Source organism: Amphiura filiformis, chromosome 12 (genome assembly GCF_039555335.1).
Source record: "Amphiura filiformis chromosome 12, Afil_fr2py, whole genome shotgun sequence".
NCBI classification, from domain to species: Eukaryota; Metazoa; Echinodermata; class Ophiuroidea; order Amphilepidida; family Amphiuridae; genus Amphiura; species Amphiura filiformis.
In genome coordinates this window covers 41,154,145-41,181,262 of record NC_092639.1, presented here as the reverse complement: position 1 = coordinate 41,181,262, position 27,118 = coordinate 41,154,145, and the positions used below count along the sequence as shown (strand labels likewise).

Below are 27,118 nucleotides of genomic sequence, written 5' to 3'. Positions count from 1 at the left end.
GTCACAAAATTCAAAGACTTGTCACAAGTCAAAGCATTCAAAATCTTGAGGCTAAGAGTTAGCTCAAACAAAATTTTAATATTTTGTGTTATTTTTGATAATTAGCTATGAAAAATATTAGAAAATGACATTTAACCTATAAACCGGAGGCTGACAGTCTTTCATGCATATTTTTGGTTTTTGGCAGCCCATTGAGCATTCTAGGAACCAGGGACTGAATGTTCTGTAAAAATGTCCATATTCAAGGGTGATCTACTTTATAATTACCTGATTTTGTCTCCTGTTTTTGCAGTTGTTTAAGTTTGAGTGTATTCTGTATCTGTGCCTGGAGGTCACCAGGTGGCTCCACTGGTGGTGGAGGTGGTGGTGCAGGAACAGGTGGTGGTGGTGCCTATAGGAAAATACAAATGTAAAATAATAAGTTAACATCAGGTATACTTGGTAAAACTAGCTATGCCTCATAAGATGTCTGGAACTTGATATTGGTATGTTAGTAATATTTCCATATCCCATCAAAATGTTTTAACAGGTATGCAAGTTGTAATAAGTCTGCTTATGCATATTATATAAGATTAATCATGTAACACAAGTGAATAATTGCTAAATTTCCTGAAAATCAGGATGGTCCTTAATCATATAATTCTTGAAATTTAAAAAAAAAAATTAAAAAAAAAAAAAATTTACATTTCAAGAATTTTTTTATATGGGCAAATTTCCAGAAATACAGAAATTTCCAGAAAATTTCCACTCTCCTATAATGATACATCAATCCTGTCTACATCTATTGTTCTCTGAAATTTTTAAAAACAATATAGCATACACAAAGTATATTGTAAAATCTATCTTACATATTGTAAAACCTATTTTTTTTTCACATTTGATTTGATATTAGGAAGATTGTGTAACTATAAACATCCACCCTTAAATCATTTAATTAAAAGAAAAAAACAATTATGTACTGAATACCGCATAATTCAAAATAGTTTTCAGGACTTCTCAAACTGTGCGTGAGCACTTCATCAAAGGGAAATGGACCTTGACTGAAAAGGGAAAAAAGTAACAATAAAACAACAAAAGGGAAGAAGTTCATCTCCTCAAAAAGAGGAATTTACGTACATTCCCTGAAGCCTTTCTATCTCTCATGATGCATGCATTAAAGGGCAGGATACCAACACTGGAAAACCTGAGATGTTCTGTTTTCACAACACTACCAAACTTATGAAAGTCGGGTAACAGTAAAACAAGTTTAGGAAGCATGAGTTAAACCAACATTTAAAGGAGTATTTTGTAATCCTAGCATCCTCTTTTTATGACATTTTCAGTAGAAATCCACAAAAAAGCTTATTCCCAAAATTTCAGTTGATTCCACTGTGTTAAATTACAGTCTGGTATACCAGAATGCAATTCAAATTTGGCAATATTTTTTGCTCAACGAATTAATCTATATGAAATTTTTAGTACATAAACATTATGTAGTCAGAGGTTTCATATCAACTTTTTTTGAGAAAAGTGGGCGGAAGAGGCTGTAGATTACAAAATGCCCCTGATAATAAAACATTGTAGAATTCTGGGCATCTTGTGGACAAAGTCGAGCACCTAAAATAATAGTTATAGTTTAGTAAACCAAAACAATTGCAATTGTTAATAACATCAGACTTGTTAACACAATAAAAGTGAATAACATAATTATGCCAACTTACACCTTATTTTTAATGAATAAATATTAAAATTAGGCAGGAATGGCAAGGTTATCCATCAACATGAAAGACATTGCCACATTTGACACTTTCAATACACTAACAGCAATAAAAAGACCAATTAAAATTTATTTAGTTAATAAAGTCCAGTGTAAAGCCGACTTAATATATTAATATATTATTACTACACAAAGGAATACTTAGTGTACTTTGCAGTGGCATAGACTTTGGGGGGATGGGGTTGGAAAAAATTCTTGAAGTATAGTGAATCCAGCACTTTTTGGCGACAAAATAAGTTTATTGTACAAATGTGTGTGAAGAGCGTGAAAATTTCGCCATTTTGAAGCTAAACTGATGAAATATGGTGCAAAAATAAATTCGTGCGAAGGGCACAAAAATTTGCACTCTTGTGGCTAAAACGGCCAAATATATGGTTCATTTGGTCAGAAACCCATATACAGGCCTCAGCCAGGGCCGCAACATTAGGGGGGATGATTGTATGTACCACCCCCTGGCAAAATATTGCAGGGATTTACCCCCCCAGGATCTACATCTATGGTACTTTGATACTTTGTTCAGAATACTTTCAACTTGTTTATCTTTCATTCTTGTTCTATTTTTCTGGTGTAGGGTTATTTGTTTACTCCCCATTCCAGAAAAATATAGTAGGCCTACACATTTTTTGGGATTAAAAAAATATTATCAAGTTCTGCCAAATGAAACATAGCTCAATCCTAATCATTCATTTAGTCCTAATCATTCAATTAGTCCTAACTGGAGATAAAAGAAAAAGTTCACTATTTGACTAATTTCTTGAAAAAAGAGCCAAAAACATGCATTTTTGGCACGTTTTCTGACAATAAAGTAAAAAAATCACAGACTTGGAAGTCTAAGCATTCAAAATCTTGAGTATTATAATGCAGAAATTTTGCTATAATTTTCACTTTTTTTGTGCTACTTTAATTAAATTGGTTATAAGAATGAAACATGTCTTTTCCCAAATTTAGAATGTTTTAACTGAAATTAGTCTTAGTCCAAGTCTTTGGGCTTGATTGTCACTACATACGAAAAACACCCTAAAACGCATGTTTTTGGCACTTATTTCCAAAAATTGGCTAAATATTAAAATTTGACTTTTATTGCTAGTTAGGACTAACTAAAGGATTAGGATATAGCTATGTTTCATTTGGCAAAACAGGATAATATTTTTTTATTCAAAAAAATTAGTTCTGTATTTTTCTGGAATAGGGAGTAGTAAGCAGCACACAACACAAATCATCAAACTTCATTAATTCACTCATCAGTCACATTATTAACAAATGAATAAACTCGATATAAACAGTCACATACAAAAAAAAACATCATGAAATTAGTTTGGACAAAATTTAATACCAAAATTATCACAGATTACGGACAATTTACCATATGCGTTTGATGTCCAAAATTTCTAGTGCCGTGAACAAAAAAATTGTACTTTTTTTAAGTACAATTTTTTTGTTAAAATTTTTTTTTTTTAAAGCCATATTATAACATTTGCTGAGGAGGACACCCTCACTGAATTTTTTTAATTCATTTTTTTACACGATTAAATTGTACTTTATTAAACCAATATAGCCTGCAAAAATCAAGACTCTAGGTGCTGCAGTTTTGTCAAAATCCGAGATTTTGAATAAAACGCCGGATTCGGCGCTTTATTATTACGATGGCATTATTAGTCGAACGCATACACTTATGTTCATAACACACAGTACGTGACGGCGTGCGGGACGGTGATATACACAACAAAAGGTCGTACTATAACATGACCAAAGGAGTGGTACGTATTGGCGACATGTGCGCTGGTAGTAAATTCCAATTTTCTTTGCTTTGCCGTAGTTGTTCGGCTCAAAAATAAAAGGGATATATCTGACAGTAAAAGCTAACATTTTATGGTAAAGAAATGCTAATCTATTTTGTTTGAAAATGTTATAATATGGCTTTAATGTGGTCCACTGTGGGTGCATTCATTGAATGATACAAAAAAAGAGAAGGAGAAGAGTGATAGGCACAGATTTGCAAATACAAAATAAAATAGTGAATTATGTGTAAAATCTTGGCAACAACAAGCACACCACTTTCATTAAAATTGTGGTATTGAGTCAACAAATGAAAAATAAATTAACAGCAAAATTCTTTGTGGGGTTAAATAATTGTTGGGTTTTATTGAAATAATCATGGACACAGTGAACACAAGTGATGTGTGTTAAAAACAAAATAATTCAAACCGGTTTAAACTACATACGTGTGCATGTCTCCATTTGAACACAAGCTCGTTGAATATTAACAGGCGTTTTGTCTGAGGAGGAAAAGCGACTAGTGCAATTGGGTGAAATGATGCATAAATATGGATTAAGGGGATAAAGAAAAAAGATGTGATACATATTTTGGATAACATATGTGATTATATATGTATGTTCATCCCTGCACAGTGCACATGCTCTTACACATATATTCATACACCCCCACATGCTCGTGTAAGTACTGGCAAATGTTGACAGCGATACACAACTTTGAGTTTTCACTATCCACCTGTGTTTATAGTTTTACTTGTCTCATTTGGATGTGGTCTATTACATTACAAAAGATAACAGATAGCGTCCATTGCCGTCCAAGCAGTCAAAGTCTCAGCATCACCCTATAATGAGGGCCGATTGTTCCATGAAATGCGACATGCAAAACTGCTACGCAATTACCGCATTTGTTATGGTCTAATTGCGTAATTGCATAGGCACGCAATGTTAGGCAAGCAACACTGGCATGATTGTTAGACATGGCACGATCAAACAATCGGCCCTCATGAATATGCGAGAATTCACAACATACAATGCATGGGGATTTTGACACATGGTCTGCAGTAGTCTGTGGACTACCCCAACTGAAGCCATTAGGCCTAAAAAAGATTTGTATCGCCCTTTCAAACCAACCCTAAAATCTGACAAAATAGATTGAACTTTCATATAATTTGGTATGAAATTTGCAAAATATTTTGCCCATTTGTAATTCATACCACACAACTCTAATATATTACAAAAAACAGTTGACAAACATACACCCCCCCCTATGGAAGATATTACCATAATCTTCCCAGGGAGTGTTAATTTCAAACAGGGTTACATGAATGGGTGACTCCATTTGAAATCTACACCCCCTGTGTGGGAGATTCAGGTCGTGTCTTCCATAGGGGGTGTATGAATTTCAACTGGAATAGTACAATGCATGTCGTCTCACCTGAGGCACTGGTCTCTGTTCAGGGAATGTCGGTGATGTCATCGGTGACTGCGGTGGTGGACTTGGTGACTGGTGGTTTGAGTTGAAATTTGGGTTGCGTTGTTGGTGCTGGGGGAGGTCACTGGTTCCACCTTGGTTTTGATCACTTTGGTCTAGGATTGTGTACGGAATGTAGCCCGATTGACCTGAGGAATTCCGCACCCACCACCACTTGCGTCTGTCATCAAGGACCTGGTGGATGTAAATCAAGACAAAAATCAAGGTTGTCACTGAATATGAAGCACAATCTATATTCAAGCCTCAATGGGCCCAACTAGCTTTAATGTTTCCCAAGGAAAGATATTTACTGCTTCCTCCTATATTATTGAGAAGAATTTAGCCTCCTAAACAATGAATGTGAGTGGAAAATTTTGGTCTGCATCTAGATGATCACTTGAAAAGGTTTATGAAGTATCTTGGGCCACTTTGATTGAACGCAATTATAAATTTTGCTTGAAGTCTTTTAAAATGGAGCATTTGTTTTTCTTCTTCATCCTTATTTTCATCATTAAAGTTTGTTCCGATATAAGGCAGAAATTATTCGGCTTTTGTTACTGCGCGCGTCAATTAAGTCCCAACTAACGCTTGTGTAAATTCACATAAGAGTGTGCTAGTCATGCACGACATTCTATATCAATACACAGTGCTATGAGTCTTATTTTTTCCACCTTCTATAAGCCAAACAAACTTTAATGTCATCTTCATCATCCTCTTTATTGATATCGTCATTGTCACCATAATCATCATTGTCAGTGTCACAGTGTCATCACTGCCGTCGTTTTCACCACCATCATCATGAAATTGGACTCACCTCTAACGTCTCTCCCTCCATAATGGTCAGCTCCTTGCGATTCCTAGCCACAAAGTCGTATTTCACCTTGACGTACCTCGACTTAGCCCCCGGCTGTAAATTGGCTGGCTGAGAAGTTGGTGGGGGAGACATTGGGGGAAGTTGGTAGTTATTAGCGGGTGCTGGTGGTGGAGTAGTCGCCTGCAGTGGAGCTGGTTTAGGTCTCACGGTTGGTGCTGGTTGCTCCCTGTTGTGATGAATAAAATAAAATATGTTGGAAATAATGATTATACCTAAACACTGTAGCCTGAATTAACTTCCAGTTTTCATTCTTGGTTAAAATCTGGGTCAAAATAAATTATTTGTGGATAACTGATACCGTAAAACATCGTCAACAAGCATATATTGTTTTTGATGAAAGCAAAATTAATACAATACATGTGTAAATATGCCAATACAATACATTGGTCTTACAATAATACTTATTTGTATATGCTTGGATCTGTAATTTATTTGCTCAAATTCCATAATGGTGCCTGGATTAATTTAGTTTTCATCAGAAGCACTGTATACGCTTATAGACAAGGTACCGTTACGGTATAACATATTTAGAGACTTTGTGTGTGACGCCTACTTACAAAAGTATTAATACTACATGTAGGCATTTCTGAAGTGCCTGTGGAACATTTATCAAAGCGCTTTACATTTATTCCACGACACCATTTGGGTGTCAACCATAACAGCACCAGTATGACTACCCCCTAACAGCTCCACATTTTATACCTGGGTAGAGTGGGTCAAGCGAGATAAAGTGTCTTGTCCAAAGACACTTGTACTAAGAGGTGGAAATCATGCTCATGCAAAAAAAACATGTAAAAAGGATACTGTTTCAGGGGCAAGCGATATTTCCTCTCTCCAAGGACATTGTTTGGTGACATTTTTCATCACCAAAGTCTGTTTCTGTTTCAGCTACTAATATAGCTACAATATTGTAGCTGTGATTTTAAGCATAAATCAGGGCAGGCATTACCTGGGTAAACTGCTATCTGATGGTGGTCCACTAGATGGAAGGCTATCCTGACGCTGGTAACCAATATCTGCATAGTCCGGCTGCAAAACAACAGCAAATCGCAGAAAATAAAATATTATCTGACAAATATATTTTGATGATTAATTATATATTTCAATCTAGTACCAGCAAATTTCAATAATAATTCAACTGATACCACATGGATATATGGTAGATTCATTTCACACTGATAATTTAGTACTCCATGACCCCTCATACCTTCTAATAACTCCGGCACACATGTACACTTGGCTGTGAGTTCACAAAGGAGGTGATCTTTTATGGCAGTTTTGGTGTCAACAGACATCAACAGGCAAATGTGCAGAAAATTACACCATTCATCAGAAATCATTCCCACTTTTTGCCAATGATTGTGTTGCGCAAAACCTGCAGGGGGGTCTTGATTGGCTAACTGAATCATGTCATGACATATTGGCTCCACATTTGCTAAAACAAGCCAAGTAGCATCGTGTGACTCAAGCTGAATTTCAACCAGGGGTCGCATTTAAGGAGTTTGCGCGTCCAGGGACTCCTTATTTTTTTATTTTGCCCATTTTGGACTCCTTAAATCTCAAGTTGAAAGTGACCAAAACTGTACGGACTCCTTAATTTCACGATGCACTGAGGCATAAATCATCAATTAAAAATTAAAAAAATAAAAAGATCAGTAAATCTTTTGAATCACCATTAGGCCAACAACACTAATAATTTCACTGGAATATTTGACAAGTTCCGAAGTTTAGAATTTCAGACAGATGGACTCCTTAAATTCTCATCGGACCCCTTAAATGTTGGTTTTGCACGTACCAAAGGGTCCAGAAAAATTAAATTGGACCCCTTGATTTTTTGTGCTCGCGCTACCCCTGATTTCAACTCGATCGATTTTGCAGAAAAGTAAATCGCATGTATGCTGTGTTTACTTGCATGTTCAGAGCATGCAGCTGATCTATCAATACCACAGAATTAAAACCAGAGAACCAGGACTCAACCGCCATCTTGATACAGGCATGGAACAAAAATTGGGGGTATTCAGTTTACCTCGGAATGCACTCGAGGCATTCGTTGTCATGCAAGCGCGATATGGATGATGGGCGCATTTGAGAGATGCACTTGATGCGACCCTCTGCGCGAGTACCAAGACGCTTCAGATGAGATGCAGAATTGTTTTCGTTTGTCTCCTCGCATCGTCGGCAAGGACCCGAATACCCCCAATTTTCTCCCCATAGCTGAAGGCGCGACTGTACGTGGCGGTATAGGGAGTCCCGGTTCTCCTTCTCTAATTCTGTGATCAATACCCATCACTATTCATGAGCGATGTTGCTTGTCACATAAACTGCACTCACCAATCACTGCATCCTAAAATGTATTTTGTGGCATTTTTAATATTTCAATTGTCGCCTGCAATCATTATCGCCATGAATAGTACAAATGCAAAAGTGACAAGCGATGCATCACTTTTTTCTGCAATTGCCCATCGCTTTCAAATAACAATAGTGTTATTCACACATGTATTTCATTACAGCATAGATGTTGTGCATTGGGCTATTCTGATTGTAATCCATACACAACGTATGGAAGACATGACCTTAATCTCCCACACATGTGGTGTAGATTTCAAATGGGGTTACCTGTATGGCTGACTCCATTTGAGATGAAGGTCATGTCTTCTACAGGGGTGGGTGGATTTCAACTGGAATAGCCCAGTGTGAAGAGATCTTGCTGAGAACTGTAATTAAGCCATCTTGTCAGCCTCGTAATTTACAGTGCATTATGGCAAACCTACCTGGCCTCTCCATACCTTACAGAGTATTGTTGATCATGGAGGCCACAGACATTCTACAAGCCATCAACAATGGCTTGTATCTATGAAGCATGTAACCTAAACATTCTACATTATACCATAGCACCCAAAATTAGTTCCCAGATTTGCATGTGTAAAAAGCTAGGAAAATTAGCAGTGAGTTCCTTGAACAGTAGAAATTTAAGCCAGAAAACAAAATGACAACACTTGCATTGTCATACACCAGACTCATTAAACAAAATTTTTATTTTAATATTAGTAGTAATTTGATTTTTTATATTGTCTGTGGCAAATTGATATATAACTGATTCAGCAAGTTGCAGGCTATCAACGGAGGCGATTGTTTTAAAAATAATTAATAAGCAATAATTATTATATTAGTGCTTTACTTTTCAAGTTTTCTCCTTCTTTGTTGCAAAAACTGAGCAAATGTACAGTGCGTAAGCCTCTTTACCATGTTCCCAATATTTCTTTAAGCTAATGGTTTAGCATTATGTACTTGATCTTGTGCACTGTTGCATGTTGTATGTGTTTTTTAACCCTGACTGCTCAACGGTGGGTACCAGACTCAAGCCTTGCATATCAAGGACAGTCCGTGTAGCTCAGTTGGTAGAACATCAGATACGTCTTCCATACTTATATATGTTATGTTTACATTGTAATTTAATTTTTAAAATGCTGTAGTGTGCAATGCGAGGTTCTTTCTTCCCTCGTATATTGACATTTTAAGAATTGTGGGTAAGCATCATGAACTTGATCTTGTGCGCTAGTATGTAATGTTTTAATGTTCCAGTGTATGAGGCGTCCCTCTTACCTACGTTAACCACTTCATAGTGAATTACTCTGAACATCACGTCTATATGTACCTAACGCACAAGCACTAAATAGATTCATCAGGTTTGTTGGTCAACATTATAAAAGATTTCTTTTAAACAAAACAAAACTTTTACTCACTATTTACTGTTTCACTTATCATGGTCGGTATAGGCATCATCAGAATGATGGTTGTAGATCCTTACTTCCAGTTGGATGTATCCCGACTGAAGAGGATCTTCTCCTCCATGGCTGATAATACATCTTCTTCAGTCGTGATACATCCAACTGAAGTATGGATCTACAACCATCATTTTGATGGTGCCTACCGACCATGATAGGCGAAACCATCAATAATGTTTGGTTTTGACTAAAGCAGAAGCATTTGTAAAGAGGAGTAAATATTGAATGTATAAGTACTACACCTATGTAATATGACACCAGAAATTAAGCTTACTGAACTGGTTTAATCTACATCAACACTAAGCAATGTCTAATTCAAGCCGCATAAAGCACACAAAACAAAATGAAAGTACCAGCTGGGAATGTAACAATATATAATACCCATATCGAAATTTGTTATGAGTGACAGGACAAATGCTAGTCGCCAAATGCCAGTAGCAATTGTACAATGCTACCCGCCTTTCACAGTGGCAAGTGCTAGTAGCGATTGTAAAATGCTACCATCGTTCAGTCATCACCAGACAGTTGCCTTAAAGTCCACTGGTAGCAATTTTGACATTGGGGTATGGTAACGACATCTGAACGATATGTAGTTTTTTTTGCCCACTGCTTGGTAAGATATGGGCATAAGATCTCACCACATGGCCACCTTGGCCATCATGATCCATCACAAGGTGCTATACCAGTTGAAATCTATATTCCCCCTATGGAAGACATGCACTCAGTCTCCTACACAGGGGGTGTAGATTTCAAATGAAGTCATCCATTTAGATAACCTCATTTGGAATTCACACTCCCTGTATGGAAGATAATTAAGCTAATATTTTCCTATTCAACTGGTATAGCTCATTGAATCCAACTTGGTACTTTCTTCCTGATTCATGCATTACTTACTCTTCTACCGCTCCCCCTTCTAGCTACAGCAGCAGCGTTTGCAGCGACAGCAGCATTAGCATTTACAGCTGCACCTACATCAGCACTGAGTGGTCTCTCTGGCACATGAGGTGGGACCCATCCATCTCGGAAGGTAGGCACATAGCGGGGAGGTATTGGCCTGTCCTTAGGCCACTCAGAACTGGAATCATTGATTGAACACAAAAAGAGAGAAACATTTCATTATTATCATTAAACAATTCCACTTTATCCTTGAAATAAATTCATTCTATTTTAGAGAATTAAGGTATTGTTTTTAGCCGCTGGCGTGCATCTATCATCTCATATAACACGGGCGACATCATTATTTTAAGTAAAACAATGAGGTGAAGCTGAGTTGTTTTACACCAAAAAATAATGATGTCGCCCGTGTTAAATGAGATGCACAACAGCGGCTAAAAACAATACCTTTATTTTTATTCTTAAACACTTCAATTCAAATAAAAATATTAATCATAAGTATACAAAATTTCAGTCAAATTCAACCCTACATTTGACAAGGAATTACCTATAGGGCTTAGAATCGATCAGTCCTGTTGTGACATGATCTCCGATTGGTTCAAATAGCGAGTACGAGTATCGCGTCGACTGTGTTATATCATGTCATATTACACGGCTAAGAACCAATAAGATTGCAGGAACTTTCTCAAGTTTTTAAGAATATATGTTCCAGCTACCTCGTGTATAATATTGTCCTGGGTAGTATGTGGGTAGGATGTTGACCAGAGGGGCACATGTATTGATTTTGATTTTTAATATCCAGTGCTACCACAGATTTTCAAAGTCATATCCTACTACCTTATACATCCAAAAGTCAGAGGAAATTGATTTAATTTTTTAGCATTCTTTATGCTCTTTTTAACACACACACACACAAAAACCCATTTTTACAGCTTTATATATTGTCCCTGTTATTTCACATAGCTATTTTCTTCTTCTCTGTAAATAATCTCAATCAGCTACCAATTTGGGTTCCCCATCTGCCCGTATTGACTGTCATATCATTTCAGGATCAATCACACCACAGCCTTGAAAAGAGATTATAATCAACCAGCAGAAAATTGCACGTTGCCATGGAAACATCAGGACACACCTTCTTTTCTTTCCGTTCACAATTTGTTGTTTCAGTGATATTCAATGAACCAAAAGGAGGTGCACTACACCTGAATTGGGCTATTCCAGTTGAAATCCATATGCCCCCTATGGAAGACATGACCTTAATCTCCCACACAGGGAGTGTGAATTTCAAATGAGGCTACTTGAATGGGTGACTGCATTTGAAATCTATACCCTCTGTGTGGAAGATTATGGTCATGTCTTCCATAGGGGGTATGTATATATCCACTAGAACAGCCTATTCCATTTTGGTTTGGGGACTGTAGCAACATTTCAAATAGACTGTAATTGATTGTCAATTTAATAAAGTTTCTAAAACATTTTTTTCTAAATGATTATATCAGAGTTATTTGATGCTTGAAGCTAAGAATGAAGAAAAAGAAGAGAATCATCATCTTGCATGTTCAGACAAGCATAATATATGCATATTATCACAACCTACAGATGTTTGTACTAAAGTAAATGTTTTAATTCTTCTGTGGTCCGGGTACATGCTGGTAATTATCGATCACGTAGAAGAGGAAAGGTCTCCGCCCTTTCTATGCGCCAATGACCAATGGGTCAACCATCTTATTGTCATGACCATTGATCAGTGTGATCGTTTATCACTTCTGCATTGTCGCTCGTATATACTCGATGCGCAACACATAACATGGAGGAATAAAAACATTTACTTTAATACCAGGCTATAATATCTGGATTGATTTAGATCAAAATGGATTTTATGTACCACATAGATAGCATTTATTATAAACAAACAGTCTTTCTAATTTTGTCTCAATGCTTGAAAAAATCAAATTCTCTTCCGCAACAGTTCAAGTGAGATAGTAAATAATTCATGCTCTAATTCTTCACCATGTAATTTATCCCTATTATTACAACCTATTGACTGTTCAATTTCCATTAGCATGATGTTGGAAGTAGAGAAGCACATACCGATGCAAAAATTGTGAAATTGAACTTATGTTTGATCAGCTCGTAATTGGCGGGCCTTATAACATCACAAATAAATATCAATATATTTAATTTAGAGAATTGTCTTGTGCCATCTCGCCAGAAGTATCACATATCATTAATTCAAGTCCTATACTTTGTCTACTTTATCTTACACGCACAATATATATCAGACAAGTGGAATGGAATTAGTGGTAAACCCGGGGGGGGTTACTCAGTACAAATGACCCGACGGGGACGTGCCGCAAACATGGGTAGCATTTTCAGCCTTCTGGTATATCAATGACCCCTTTTTCAAAGCCTATTTTGGTATATGAATGGGTCCTTTTTCAAAATTTTCTCAATTTTTTCGGAAAACAGCCCAATTTTTCCTTAATCTAGCCAAAATTTTCAAAATTTTCCCAAAATGTTGGGAAAATTTGTAAAAACTAAGACAATTTTGGGTAAATTCGGCCGAAAATTTTGACTTTTGGTATATCAATGGGTCCAAATTTCTTGAAAAATTGGTATATTTATGGGTCTACTTCCAAAATCTCAGCGGCACGTCCCTAACCCAAACTTGAGTACCCCGGTGGTAAATTCCCAACAATTCCCACTGATTACAAGCTGTTCAAACTATATGAATTGTAATTCTAAAAGAAGCCTCAAGTGTAAGAGGATGTTACCATAAGAATTGGAAAATTTTCAATTTTCTTATCAACTAATGGATTTTGACGATGCAATATTGTACAAATGTATTACTGAATAAAATAAATTGCAAATGGCATATACAGGAACCTGCCACTTGAAAGAACGACACATTCATGTGTTAACTTATTGATCTGGTCATGCTCAATAATTTATCAGTTTTCACAAATTCTGCGCTGTTATGCAAGCATGAGAGTTGAAAAAGGAGAACTCCATCATTGGCATCTACAACATGCTGTTATCATTTGTCAACTGAGCAGGGGTAACCTTGAATTGCTTTCATACATTGTGTCAACAAATTTCTGATTCTATCAATCAAAACAAATAATTTATTTAGCAACATCACTGTTATGGGTTTTATTTCCATATTTTTGTCCATTAAACAATATGCTGATATATTGTCTGATTTTTAAGGCCTTCCGTTCTTCAAGTTGAAATCCCCGCTATGCAAGACATGACCTTAATCTGCAACACAGGGTGTGAAAATTTAAAATGCAGTCACCCATTCATTTTAAATTCACACTCCCTGTTTGGGAGATTAATCCTAACACCCCAGTTGCATTTTGGCAAGGAGGGAGGAAGGAAGGAAGGAAGCAGGGAAGGGAGGAAGGGAGGAAGGGAGGAAGAAAGAAAGAAAGAAAGAAAGAAAGAAAGAAAGAAAGAAAGAAAGAAAGAAAGAAAGAAAGAAAGAAAGAAAGAAAGAAAGAAAGAAAGAAAGAAAGAAAGAAAGAAGGAAGAAAGGAAGAAAGGAAGAAAAAAAGGAAGAAAGAAAGAAAGAAAGAAAGAAAGAAAGAAAGAAAGAAAGAAAGAAAGAAAGAAAGAAAGAAAGAAAGAAAGGAAGAAAGGAAGAAAGGAAGGAAGGAAGGAAGGAGGAAGGAAGGAAGGAAGGAAGGAAGGAAGGAAGGAAGGAAGGAAGGAAGGAAAACTTTTGTCTCGGGCGCTGTTTCGAACCAGCGACCACGCAGGTGACAGACATGTGCATGGGCCTGCCTTTCCAGGTTGGTGCAGCTTGACCGGCAAAGCTTTCAGTGACCATATAACTGTTCGCATGATGACGCAATCACATCAGCTGGGACACCTAGCGTGCGTATACTTTCTGAATTGAGGTTTTTTGCTGTTTGGTTCGGTTAGGGTTAAGGTAATGTCTTGCATAGCAGGGGTGTATGAATTCATTCCAGTGATAGTACATGCATCCATTGACAATCTCAACTTTTATTTTGGAGAAAGAAAAAAAAACTTACTCAGGCACTGTCCATGTCTGTCCAAGAGACAGCCACAATTCATTTTCTCGTGAGGTAAGACAATTCTGTAGGAGTTCAACTCCATGATGTGTGAGCAGCGGTGACACAACGCTTGCAGGTAGGTCGCTACCTTGGCAACTTTGAATGATGAGCTCAAGAGGCACAAAGAGAAAGTGAACTAGTTCAGGAGCATTGGGGTCGTGGATGTGAGCTTTCAGTTTCGCCTGAAAACAAGAAAGGAAAAAAACAACGATATATTATCATACGTTTCAGCTACGTTGACACCATGTGATGTCACACTGGATAAATTCCATTCACTGTCAGAGGAGGTTTGTGTGTGTAAATGCAATGGAGTAAATAAACATGTAATCAATACAGCCTTGATTTGCTAAGAATTGAACAGGGCACCTGTCTCATCAAATCACTTGAAAACCTCTTTTAAAACTGACAGAGGTGTCATTGAAGTTGGAACAGATAATAGGAGATTCTAACATTGTATGTTTGCCTTGTTACTTTAATCAATGGTCAGAGCTTTACTCAGATATTTAAGCCATACTCATGCAAGTTTAGTAAATATCTCGTAAAAACTTAATTAGCCCAATTCAAACGATAAAACATCAGAATTTGTACCACAAATTTCCACTTACCAGTAAATTAAAACAGTACTTAAATTTCTGGAAGCATTCTACATAAGCAGCTTCTGGTGGAGGTCTAGACCTTGCCAGCAGTAGACCATCACCCGGTTCCTTCTTCTGACGATTCTTGCGCGATCGTCGTCTGCGCGCAAGCTCTGTGTATGCTTCGGCTGCTTTCTGTAGCTGCCCGATAAAAGCCTCTATGTCGTCAAAACAGTGATTAAGAATTTGCTGAAAATTGGAAAGAAAAAATTAATTGTTAGTCGGAAGGAATTCACTGTCAATTACACCATGGCTGCTCATAATAATTATACACAAGTATAAAAGTTATGCTCAACAAACAATTCCTGGAATTTTAGAATGCATGCAGTACCAAAAGCTGATTATTATTGCTGTGCTCAAATTTCCTGTATTTAGTGTCCACTGAATTCTCATGATTCCCAATATGATGTGCTGCCAGAGGGTGCTCTTGCCAGTCTCAATTTTTGAACTCCAGGGTCGACATCACCATTCTAGCCACCATTTGATTTTCACGCGAGTGTGATAATAATAATATTGAACAAAGTTCCACAAAGGATTCTGTGTGATCAATCTATAGAAAATGGACCTACTATAATTGTAAATTGTTGTTTTAGTGCATTCCCCTGTAACATCACTGACGGTTCATTTTGATGCTAGAACCCATCACTCAAACTAAAAACACATGTTTATTTTTACCAAATTTATCCTTAAAGTGTCCACTTTTGTTGAAAAATCAAGCAAATTCTGTCAATTGTCCCCTGTCACTCAATTTCTGCTAGCTACAACCCTGCCTTAATTTAACACATTACATACTACTACACATCACTGTGCAATTTTCAAAAAATAAAATGCAATATCACACCAAGTTAAAGCATCTAAATCTGAACTAAAAAGGGTGTGAAATGGACAAAATGAACCATTGCCCATGACACTAAACAATAATTGAAACCACCAAAGGTCGCTTATAATTTCCTTGGTGCAAATGGGTTCCACGTTTGATTGGTGTTGTATAATACAAGGACCTACAATATCAGAGCGCAGGGTATGAGTTCCTCAATGGGGTTATTCCAGTCTTCAAATTATTATTTTTACCTTGGGGTTCACTTTTGCACCCCATTTTGAAAGTTGTGGTGCAATTTCATTACGCAGAGCAATTTGAAACAGTCTCAGATAATTAACACATAAAGTCAGTACAATGTGGTATCATAATTTTGCACCATACCTAATTGGACTGGCTGCGAGATGGTTTGTCATTTCACAATTCTAATGCAGTACTGGAGAGAATGAATAATAAATTTATGATATTTGACTCCACGGAAATTGAACTGGAGACCTCTTGCACTAGAATCAAAACCTTATTCGCTTGGCCACATTATACTAAGCCTATGTTACATAGTGAAGTAATCTAAACACTTACCACATCTCTTTCTGTTCTCATTGCTATTACTTCCAGTAATAAAGATACATTTTTGCTAATTGCTACCACTGGGAATTGAACCGGGACCTCTTGCACCGGAATCAAAACTTTTGCCACTGGGAAACATTGCTCTCTTTAGGAGCTATCATTTTCGTCGGAAGGTGGGTCCCAAATATACTGGGGGTATATATAAATATTTGGAGAGAAAAATAGGGAGGTCATCAAATTTTTGATGACCAAAATGTAAGGAGTCACAAGATGACCACAGATAGTGTGTTTATTTTTATTCAAAAAGACTGATTTCAATACAATTTAGCCTGTTTAGGGGGTAAGGTGTATCAGTGGTGGGGGGGGGGGTCATAAAATGTTTGTTGCCGAAATAGGGGGGTCGCAATTTATTGATGCTGACCTTTCGTAAATTTGGGATCTCCCCTTCCGAAGAAAATGATAACCCCTTGCCCTAATTATTTGTCTGTAATTGTTACAAGTCAAAGCCTATACGCTATTTGTATAGATTGCCTTCTTCTCTTACCACGTCTCTTTCTGTTCTCATTGCTATTACTTCCAGTGGTTCTTCTGTTTCTGTCGTACGGACTGGATGAGACTTGGGTGATTGGAAGCCCCGAGGTGAAATGGCTGCACCACTCGCTGAAAAATAGCAATATATCACAAATTGATTTAAGGACTAAAAAAAGAAGTTTGTATTCTACTTAAAGCTCCAATCTCAAGGTCGGTCACCGGTCAGCCTGTTACTTTTTTTAATATTTTGTCATGTTCAATATAAAAAAAACCAATACTTTATATAACGCTTGTCAGGCTTGTTTTGGGAAAATATCTGTTGTGCAGTACAAATTACAAACAGGCAAAACATTTTGCAAATTTTATTACAAATACATAAAAATTCAAGTAAGAAAGAAATCTGATTTTTGAATCAGTCGGAAAAGAGTAATAACATTTTTAGGCATAATTATACCGGGTTATATGTAACCAGCTTTTATTAAGCAAAAAGCGGTTCAGAACCAGGTATTAGTACAAAAAGCCCTTATTTGCTGCTTTCAACAGGTTCAAAAAGAATCTGCTTCACCCCATTTAATCATAATAATATATTACTGTCTGAACTTTTTTGTATATTTCTATTGAACTAAAGAGCAAGGTCAAACTGACATCATGATTGACTGTAAACAAAATGAATTCAGTCCAGGGAAATAAACAAAATGGTGGATGCAATTATCTAAAAGCATCCTTATTGTAATTTGGTTAGAGAGCTGGATTTCTCATCAATAAAATTATGAGATTGGAGTTAATTTCACTCAAAAATATAGTGCACTTTGATGTAATAATAGGTTAATGGGTGGGCCAATCTAGCAGTGACCCATTTGAATAAATTACATTAAGTAACGATACTCCTAACAGTGCTTTTTCCGTGATCTAAAGAACTGACCATTGTCACCATGGATATATGTTATACTTCAGGTACCACTCCCGATTCCATAAGAATGCCCATCTGTCCTGCGTGCATTTTCAACCTGTCTATGTATAATGCATTCTACATTATGATGGACTATAGAATGTAGACAGAAGGGTGCATTTAAGAGCCTTATACAAAGGGAAGAAACATGTCAGCCATCTAACTAGACCTTGGAAATAAAGAGTACAAACTCAGGCCCAAACAGCTTAAAATGAAATATCAACCATATAGCACCATTCAGCGATGCATCTCTAAATAGGTACAGAACCCTAGTCAGCCGATCTAGAATAACCACCGCAGCCAGGATCCACTCCAGGAGTTGACAAACGGGTCACGGACAGAGACAATAAGCAGTTTAGTTCTTTGTTGAGGGGAATTCCAAGTTAGCTCAATAATTTCATGAGAATAAACATGGACTGCCCCGGGGCTCAAACTCCCATCACTAAACACCAATGCACCTGAGTTTTGATTGAGTTAACTTGATTGCTTGAGCGACTCACTTAACTTGATTGTGCTATATAATAGGTATGTTATAGGCTTCTTGATACAGGTGTAATATTGGGCTATTCCTGCTGAAATCCATACACCCCCTACAGAAGACATGTTCTTAATCTCCCACACAGGGGGTGTGAATTTCAAATGAGGTTACATAATGGGTACTCCATTTGAAATCTGCACCCCCTGTGTAGGGGTTTTAAAAGCTTATATCTTCCATAGGGGGTGTATGGATTTCAACTTGAATAGCCAATTTGCCAAGCTTTACATTCTTTCATTTAAAATAAATATAAAACGGTTTTTGCAAGATAGAAACATTGACCTCATCCATACTGTGGTACCAAGAACACAGCTGCATTTTATGGGTTCTATACAATTTTGATGTACAATCACTGTCTACCATCAGATACAAAAATAGCTATCAGTTATTAAAGGAAATTGTCCTCGGTCATTAGAGTATAGACTTATCTAGAGTAACACAGATAGAATTATATAGAGTAACACAGATAGAATTATCTAGAGTAACACAGATAGAATTATCTAGAGTAACACAGATTTGTGGGTATACATGTACTTTTGAATATCTATCGTCCTTGGAGATATAATAAAATGTCAAAATAAATGAGAATTCTGTTATGGGTGTGTATAAAAAATATAACTTCTTAGACTCAGTTAAAAAATAATTCACATTAAAAAGATGAGTCTATCAAGAACTATATAGACTATAGTCTGTCTCGTCTCAAGTTGAGAGCAACGCCATGTTGGATTTTGCAGCGGCAGATTCAAATCAAGCATGTTCAACTAAGGAGATTTGTACGTACCGTATTTCGTCAAATAAACGCCCCCGGGGGCGTTACATTTTCCCAAGGGGGGCGTTTATTCAAGGTCAATTTTAGAACGATAATTCCCGTTAAAATCATTAGGTAAACTAAAAAACACACACTAAAATGATGAACTATGAACTAGATACACTGACTTCCGGCTCACTTCCGGGTTTCTGATCCAGATTTTCGCCAATTATTGACGCTATTATGGACCATGTGCGCAACTTGGTAAGCTTACTACACAAGATAGCATGGAAATATCGGCATTTTTGAAACATCTTGGTTGAAAAAAGTGGTGGGGGCGCTTATTTGAGGGGGGGGCGACTATTTGACTGAAATACGGTATGCTGGCGAACGCACTGATCCAAAACTGCCACTGCAAAATCTACCATGGCATTACTCTCAACTTGAGACCAATCAGAACAGCTGACCATCACTGTTCTGGAAGCGGTCCAGATGGATAGTTCAGTTCAGAATTAATGTAAATGTTCTTAAAACATACTCAAGGGATAATACTTTCTCAACATTTCAAACTTTGTCTGGTTTCTTGTTTGTAAAAGTGGTGATCCAGGAGTACTGATCCAGGTGTACTGATAGTGTTTCTAGTAGTAGTATTTCACTAATTACTCTAGAAAAAAATTGTCATAGAAACACTAACAATTCTAAAGATACCACCCGTGCATCTGATTCCAGTCACCATTCGTAAAAGCACCCAGAAGGTTTAGGAACATCGAGATTCTAATATATGGAAAACTTACGTTTATGTTTTTAGGACATACCCAAGTTCTTGCATTTTGTTAGAATAACTTTCACCATGAAAGCTGAACAACTGTTTTTGAACTGAATTTCACTAATAAATTGTTGTTATTGAAAATTGTTTACTTATATTTTTTTTTAAATGTTGATGCTTTTCTTACCTTGAGCTGCAGCCGCTGCAGCAGCGAAGGCTGCAACCTTATTCCTGACATGAGTATCAGCTGGAGGGTTAGGAGGGGGATCATCTGGTGGGGGTGGAATGTACATGCCTCTGTCATGGTGGACTGGTACAGCCCCTCCTCCCATTCGCCTGGGGTCTGCACCAGCAGCGCCTCCTGGAGGGTAGTCTTGCTGCCTGTAATATTAGAAATTGCAAGAAGAATAAAATGGACAGATGAATACATCAGCATTTATGACAAGTTTTATCACAATCATGAATATTCAATGCCTGATCCAACTGTTGAGGTAGGGAAGAATTTAAGGCACCCTCACCCCAACAAATAAAATATACTAAACATGATGCAAAAGCATAACAGCATGGTATCTAGGACCAACACGTATTGAGCAAAGACACTCTAAATTAACTAAGCTATAAACATTGCAAATAGTTTCATAGCAAACTTTTAGGTCTTCAGGAGGCTACAAACATTTTACATAACAATTAACTGAAATTTGTTATGCACATTTTGTATTCATCGTTCCCTGAACAACACTTTTGTACTTTTCTCTATACTATAGAGCCTAATAAAGAACCATCAAATCAAATCTTGACTCTATCTTGTGTACAATGAGCCATTTCTGCAATTCTGCATAATATTTTGATTATTTTGATTCAACGTATATGAAATATGACAGCTTGTCTCAAAACAGGTCATCCAGGTATGTCAAAACAGATGCCTACATATGTGTCAGCCTGGGGATAAACCATAGACATTCAATAACCCAATATAGACAAGACATGAAGGCAGTCAAATGTGTCAACATGAAAAATATTCCCTAATCTCCTCCTACAGAAGATATACCATAATTCTGTATTTGATGATTGAGTACAAATAAACCTTATATATTAACCCTCTACACGCAGGTGTCGACTGCAGGCAACAAGTTTTAAAAAATTCAAAAATTTCAGAATTGGAAATTTTCATGACCATATTTGGAAATGGCATGAATAATGCATTAAAATGAGTACAAACAAGCCTATATTTGTTCAGTGGTTCTTAAAATAGCTCGTGATATTTTGAGAAAATATCTCAAAACTTAGACTTGTCCTGTTGATGCCTACATGTATATGGCCAGGTTGCAAACTTTTTGCAGAGCATTAACTATACATGTAGCCTTCATCGAGTCAGTAAAGTAAAATCAAATTTGGAGATTTTCTCAAAAACTGCTAATTTTGCTGGAATCTGTTAATTATGCTATAGCCTACTTCTTTTTGTTGTTTACTGGCCAGACACATGAAGATATTATTTGGAAAACTAAATAATGGGAACCTGTAAGCGTGGGCACTGATTGGATCAATACTTGGTAAGATGCCAGACAGGACTACTTTGTAAGTAATCTCAATTTTGATTGAAACTGGAACATTGAACTGGTTTCAATTTTTTTTTATTATATATTTGAATTAGTTGCCAACAAAAGTGTTATAATATTGCTTCACAAATTTATGATTAATAAAAGTCCTACAAAGGCATGATTTGACAGATTTGACTATAGGTTACCAACACTATACGCATTCAAATGTTCATGGCCAGTATTAATATGAAACATGTTTACGACTGCAATTATTGATATCACAATTAACTGATAGAACACAACGCATTGTCAATACAAAACAATATGAATTATTACCCTGTTCTAAAAAACATTTTCATGAACAATTTTATACAAATTATTCAATTAAAGGAGTATTTTGTGATCCTAGCATCCTCTTTTTATGACATTTTTCAGCAGATATCAATGAAATTCCCAAAATTTCTGTTCATTCTGATTTTGCATTTGTGAGTTATGCATGATTATGTGTATTACCATACACCATCTAATAATTAGATGGTCTATGGTATTACACTGCTCCATAGATAATGTGTTGTAATTTCGCTCTGGTGTACCAGAACGGAATTTTTTCTTCTTCAAATTTTACAATATTTTTGCTAAACGAATTAATCTACAAGAAATTTTTTGTACATAAACATTTTGTAGCAAGAGGTTTCCAGTGGTATAAAAATCTCAACTTTTTTGGAGAAAAATTGGGGGATGATGCTGTGGATCACAAAATGTCCTTTTAAGGGACATCTAAATACAATCTTTCTTACTCAAAAAGACCTCATTTTCCTTAATAAAGCCCAAACTGAACATACCGTTGTTCTTTAACAGATGATCTTATGAAACTCTGGGGACCAACACATGGAACACCTATGACTGATTTCAAGCTAGACTTTCGCTGGCTCCCACTCATATTTGCTTCATTATCACTACCATCATCAATATAGTCTGGTTCAGGTACTCCAGGCAAAGGAACCACCTGCTGCATGGGATCCACTGGTTGCTGCCCTTCTATAAAGCTTGTCTCCTGTACCTTCTTTGTCAATGATACCTTCCTCATACTTGATGTCATCTGAATATCCATTGAAGATGTAGACTCCCCTCTTTTGCGAAAACTGCTTGGATTGGATTGCTGCCTGGTTTTCTTTGTCAGTGATCCTTCCCTGATGTTCGATGTCATCTTGCTATCCATCGCAGGTTCTTGTCTTTGTGACGTATCACCAGTATTGGACAACCGCAGAGGATTCTTTGTCACAGACATTCTGATGTGAGGTGCCACATGACCACCCATTCCTGATTGTTTTTCACTAACTGACGCATCATTTTCTGGCAAGAAATATTTACTCTTAAGCGGAGGCGGATTGGGTGGCTGCACCGAGGATGGGCTAATCTTGCTTGATTTACAGCAAGACATCTCTGATGAATTCTGCAACTTTTCACTAGCATCAAATGGTACTACAACACTTCCATCGCCAATGAATGTTGGTGATTTGGCATTGGCCTCAGAAGAGTTGGGGTTGTGAACAAATTTTGGTCCAAGAGCAAACTTTGATTCATTGAAAGATTGCAAATGATGCACATTTGAATCAGCTTCTGGGTACAGTTTTATCAAAGATTTTCTCTTGACATTATTATTATTTGCTTGCCAGTGGTTGGTAGGTTTAACTTGTCCATAACTATCAAGTGGAATTCCTTCATATTGATGATCACCGGATCTGTGTCTGTGTGGTTCCCTTTCATTTGCTGGCGATTGTTTCAATCCTGGTTCTGGTTTGGCACTATCGTTTTGCTTGTCATAAAAAGACTTTTTTACGATTCTAAACGTTCCTTGCTGATTCATCATTGCTGGAACTTCTCTTCTGAGAGTCTGAGGTCCTAATCATTTAAACAAAGGAGTACTAATACTTCTTCAGAATCTGGAGTATAATTCAACAAAAACTGACTTTCAATGCAGAAATATAGAAACTACAACACCTTTTTTAAGCCTGTGCAAAGTTTACCAATACGTTCCAATAGTTCCAATGATAAATATGGTGAAAGTAAAATCTTTCAAACCTCCTCTTTAATATCAATGAATACAAGGTTCTGGTGCCATACTTGACTAGTACATGTATTATTTCACCAAGTACTGAATTATATCCAGTCCATTGATATGATATTCATTGCCATGAAATCAGAGAAGCCGGCGATCCCAACAAATCCCAGTAGACATCATTTCTCAATGACTTCTGTTCTTAGTAATATCAATCCAGTGCAATACTGCAAAAAATTCCAAATGATGCAGTTTCGTGGATGCTGCGAGTCAAACTTCACTACAAACTATGAAATTTCTTCATCCTATATGTATTTCCTTGCTGTTTCCCTGAAACCTTAGTTCTTACTACTGTACAAAGCCACAAAAAATCTTATCTGAAGTGCTATCATGGAGACTGAGGAGCCAAAGTACATTGCAAATCCATTTCATACTGCTGTCATAATCCATAATATAGTGTCTTTTCTTGGTTTTTTTTTACTTCCTTGTTCCTGCATCATTATTTCCTTGTGCAACTTTTCTCATCCTTTCCTCATTTCACTTAGACAATTTATCCATCCAGAACACTTCAATCAATGTGAATCAACATCACACAGTCCTCAACACTAAAACTGCTCAAAGTTGGGCATCTGTTTTTAGAGTAAAAACATCAGCATTCCTGAAGAAACCAGTAACATATCCTCCTCTAATTTCACATGTTCTAATTAACACCCAGTCAGGGTTGCCAACAAAATATAAGCTATATTAGAGGGGCAAATCACAAAAAAGCAGCCCAATTCTCCTCTTATCAATTAGTTTCTGTATAACAGGACCCTATCAAAAGTTTTTCTCTTAACCATTGGTTTCTATAGAACAGGAAATGGTCATAAATCACTGTGAAATCTTTAAAAGTAGCCCATTTGGGCTACCAAATTGCAGGTTTGGCAACCCTGCTGCCAGGTAACAATGCCTTCTGTCTTTTCTTATACAAAGCATCATTAGTGCATTCTCATATTCAATGCACAGTTAGCAGGTTAGGATAATTTCTCCCCCATCACAATTTTATGCTATAATTCATAGGGTATGATGTTAAGAAATGTCAAAGCTCTAAATGAGGGACAAAAGTATAAAATGAGACCGAGAAAACAGAACCAAAACCATAAGCTTAAAGCATAAAAGAATTATCTTTATCCCATTGTGTAAAGCTAAGTTTACTTGAAACCATTACAATACACCATACCTGTTTAAGATACTATAATCTAAAATGTGCCATATTTGCTAATGTACTAAATAAATCCGCAGAACAAATTGAAAGTAATTCATCTGATCTGTGATACATTGTTATCAGAAACCTGCTGAATGTAGCATGGGATTGTTATTATGTTAGGACAAGGATGGAAAGATTACATAAGAATAAAAGGAATTGGTTTTTTTTTATATTATTATATTGTATTATCTTGTGAGATTTCATACCAAATTTGGTCACAGATGTGCACTGATATGATGGAGTTATCCTTGGGGACTAATTAATCCACTTTGCCAGTTTCTGATGGGGGAACTTAACACAAATGACCATACGGGTATGTTCCCCCATATGACCCCCTTTTTGGATTTCGCAGCTCCGAAAGCCCCTCTAAATTTGACCAAAATAGAGCTCAGAAAGACCTTGATTTTGACAATTTCAACACTAAAAGACCGCTAAATTGCTCATTCATCACATTTCTGGGGGGTTTTTTTCAGGTGATTTTCAACCAGAAAGCTAAGAAAGACCCTTGATTTTGATTGTTCCCAGCTCTAAAAGACCGCCTTTTACTTGTTTGTAGCTCCAAAAGACACCCTTTTACTGGTAAAGCATCAGCTCCCAGAGACTCACCATGTCAGAATTCCCGGAAAACATACCCACCAAAAATTTATGATCTGCCTATCCCCTAAAAGTTGAAAGAACCACAAAATGGTTCTTTCTGACCTTTCTGAACCCTTTTCAGGTCTAAAAATGGTTCATTCAAGCCTTTCCAGAACCATTTCCTGTTCTTTGTAGAACTATTTAAGGTTCCACATACAGGACAGCTCAAGAACCATAGGTTCTACTTAGAACCATTTATGACTGAGAGTCCCAAACAATTGTGCCATTCTGTAAAGCATACAAACTAACAAACCACATACAAACATAAAACCTCTCAAGATATCACAGGTAAAATTCCAAAGTTGTAAACCGGTATCCATCAGCGTCTTCTTTATTTACGCTTTTTAAAATATATGCAGCAGCCTTGAGATATGTGCTTTTAATGTGTGGGTGTCATATTTACCAAGTGTGTTGAATCGTGATAATCCGTGTAGTAAACCCCCCTGAATTAGGGCAGTCCACACAACACATTTCAAGTCCACATTGATCTGGATCATTAATCCCCTGGACACTACCGGTCATCTAACAGCATTTCTGATTGGTTGATAACTTGAAATGCTCATTTCAATTGCCAATTATGATTAGGCTTTAAACAATTTATGGTCAAACTTGTATTTGCAGATGATCTTATTAATACCCTCCTTGATTGGTTTAAAGTTGTACACAAAATTCATTTTGGCCAATCGGCAAGTAGTTCTCATGGGGTTAACTTTCTACATGTATGTGGGTGTCAACTGCACAAGACAAGTTTCAATTTGTTTTTAATTCAAAAATATCAGAATTATAAGTTTTCATAACCATATTTAGGAATCAGCATGAAAAATGCATTCAAATGAGTACAAACAAGACTAGTATTGGTTCATTAGCTCTTTAATAGCGTTTGGTATTTTTAGAAAATATTTTAAAACTTGTACATTTTATGTTGAAGCCTATGGCTATAATTTGGTTTACCCCAAGTTTGGTAGTGACGTATGTGCATATTTTGCTTGCCGCAGTATTGAATCACGCGTGGAAAGTTAAACGCGCTGAGTGCACGCTTACGGTGCAACTGCAAAATAACATTGACGTCACTACCAAACTTGAGGTGACCGTGAACCAAATTATAGCACGCAGAGCATTAATTTTGATGGCTACAGGTCCATAGTCCGAATGGTTGTGTTAGTCCAAAAACCCAATAAGAGTCGTTGTATACACCCTGATACTTACCCTAACCCTAAACTTCACCCTAACCTTAATCTAAGTCCTAATACTAAACATAACCCTAACCCTAATCATATTCCTAAACATAACCCTGGCTCATAATATCCTAACTTTGACCCTAGCCTTAGCCTAACCCTATCCCTAACACTAACCCTAACCCTAATGCTAATCCTAACTTAAACTCTAATCCTAACATAAAATGTCCTAAACCCTATAACTTTCAACCTGTTAGGACTAATGACTCTTTGGGCAAACGGGT

At 36.7% G+C, this 27,118-nt stretch overlaps 1 protein-coding gene across 3 annotated transcripts in view; it reads right to left on the bottom strand.

Annotated features, from left to right (window-relative positions):
- Positions 1-27,118, bottom strand: part of LOC140166199 (epidermal growth factor receptor kinase substrate 8-like) — a 97,519-nt gene that overhangs the window by 15,710 nt on the left and 54,691 nt on the right. For all 3 annotated transcript variants that reach the window (XR_011860825.1, XR_011860824.1, XM_072189606.1), the window contains exons 8-16: positions 20,368-20,561; positions 17,196-17,311; positions 15,238-15,456; positions 14,591-14,814; positions 10,554-10,734; positions 6,824-6,903; positions 5,815-6,040; positions 4,965-5,195; positions 268-391 (exon numbers count right to left, since the gene is read on the bottom strand). Coding sequence is in view for 1 of the 3 variants with exons in the window: in XM_072189606.1 (XP_072045707.1) it covers positions 268-391; positions 4,965-5,195; positions 5,815-6,040; positions 6,824-6,903; positions 10,554-10,734; positions 14,591-14,814; positions 15,238-15,456; positions 17,196-17,311; positions 20,368-20,561 (1,595 nt within the window). In the remaining 2 variants the exon portion in view is untranslated. The remainder of the gene's footprint in view (positions 1-267; positions 392-4,964; positions 5,196-5,814; positions 6,041-6,823; positions 6,904-10,553; positions 10,735-14,590; positions 14,815-15,237; positions 15,457-17,195; positions 17,312-20,367; positions 20,562-27,118) is intronic.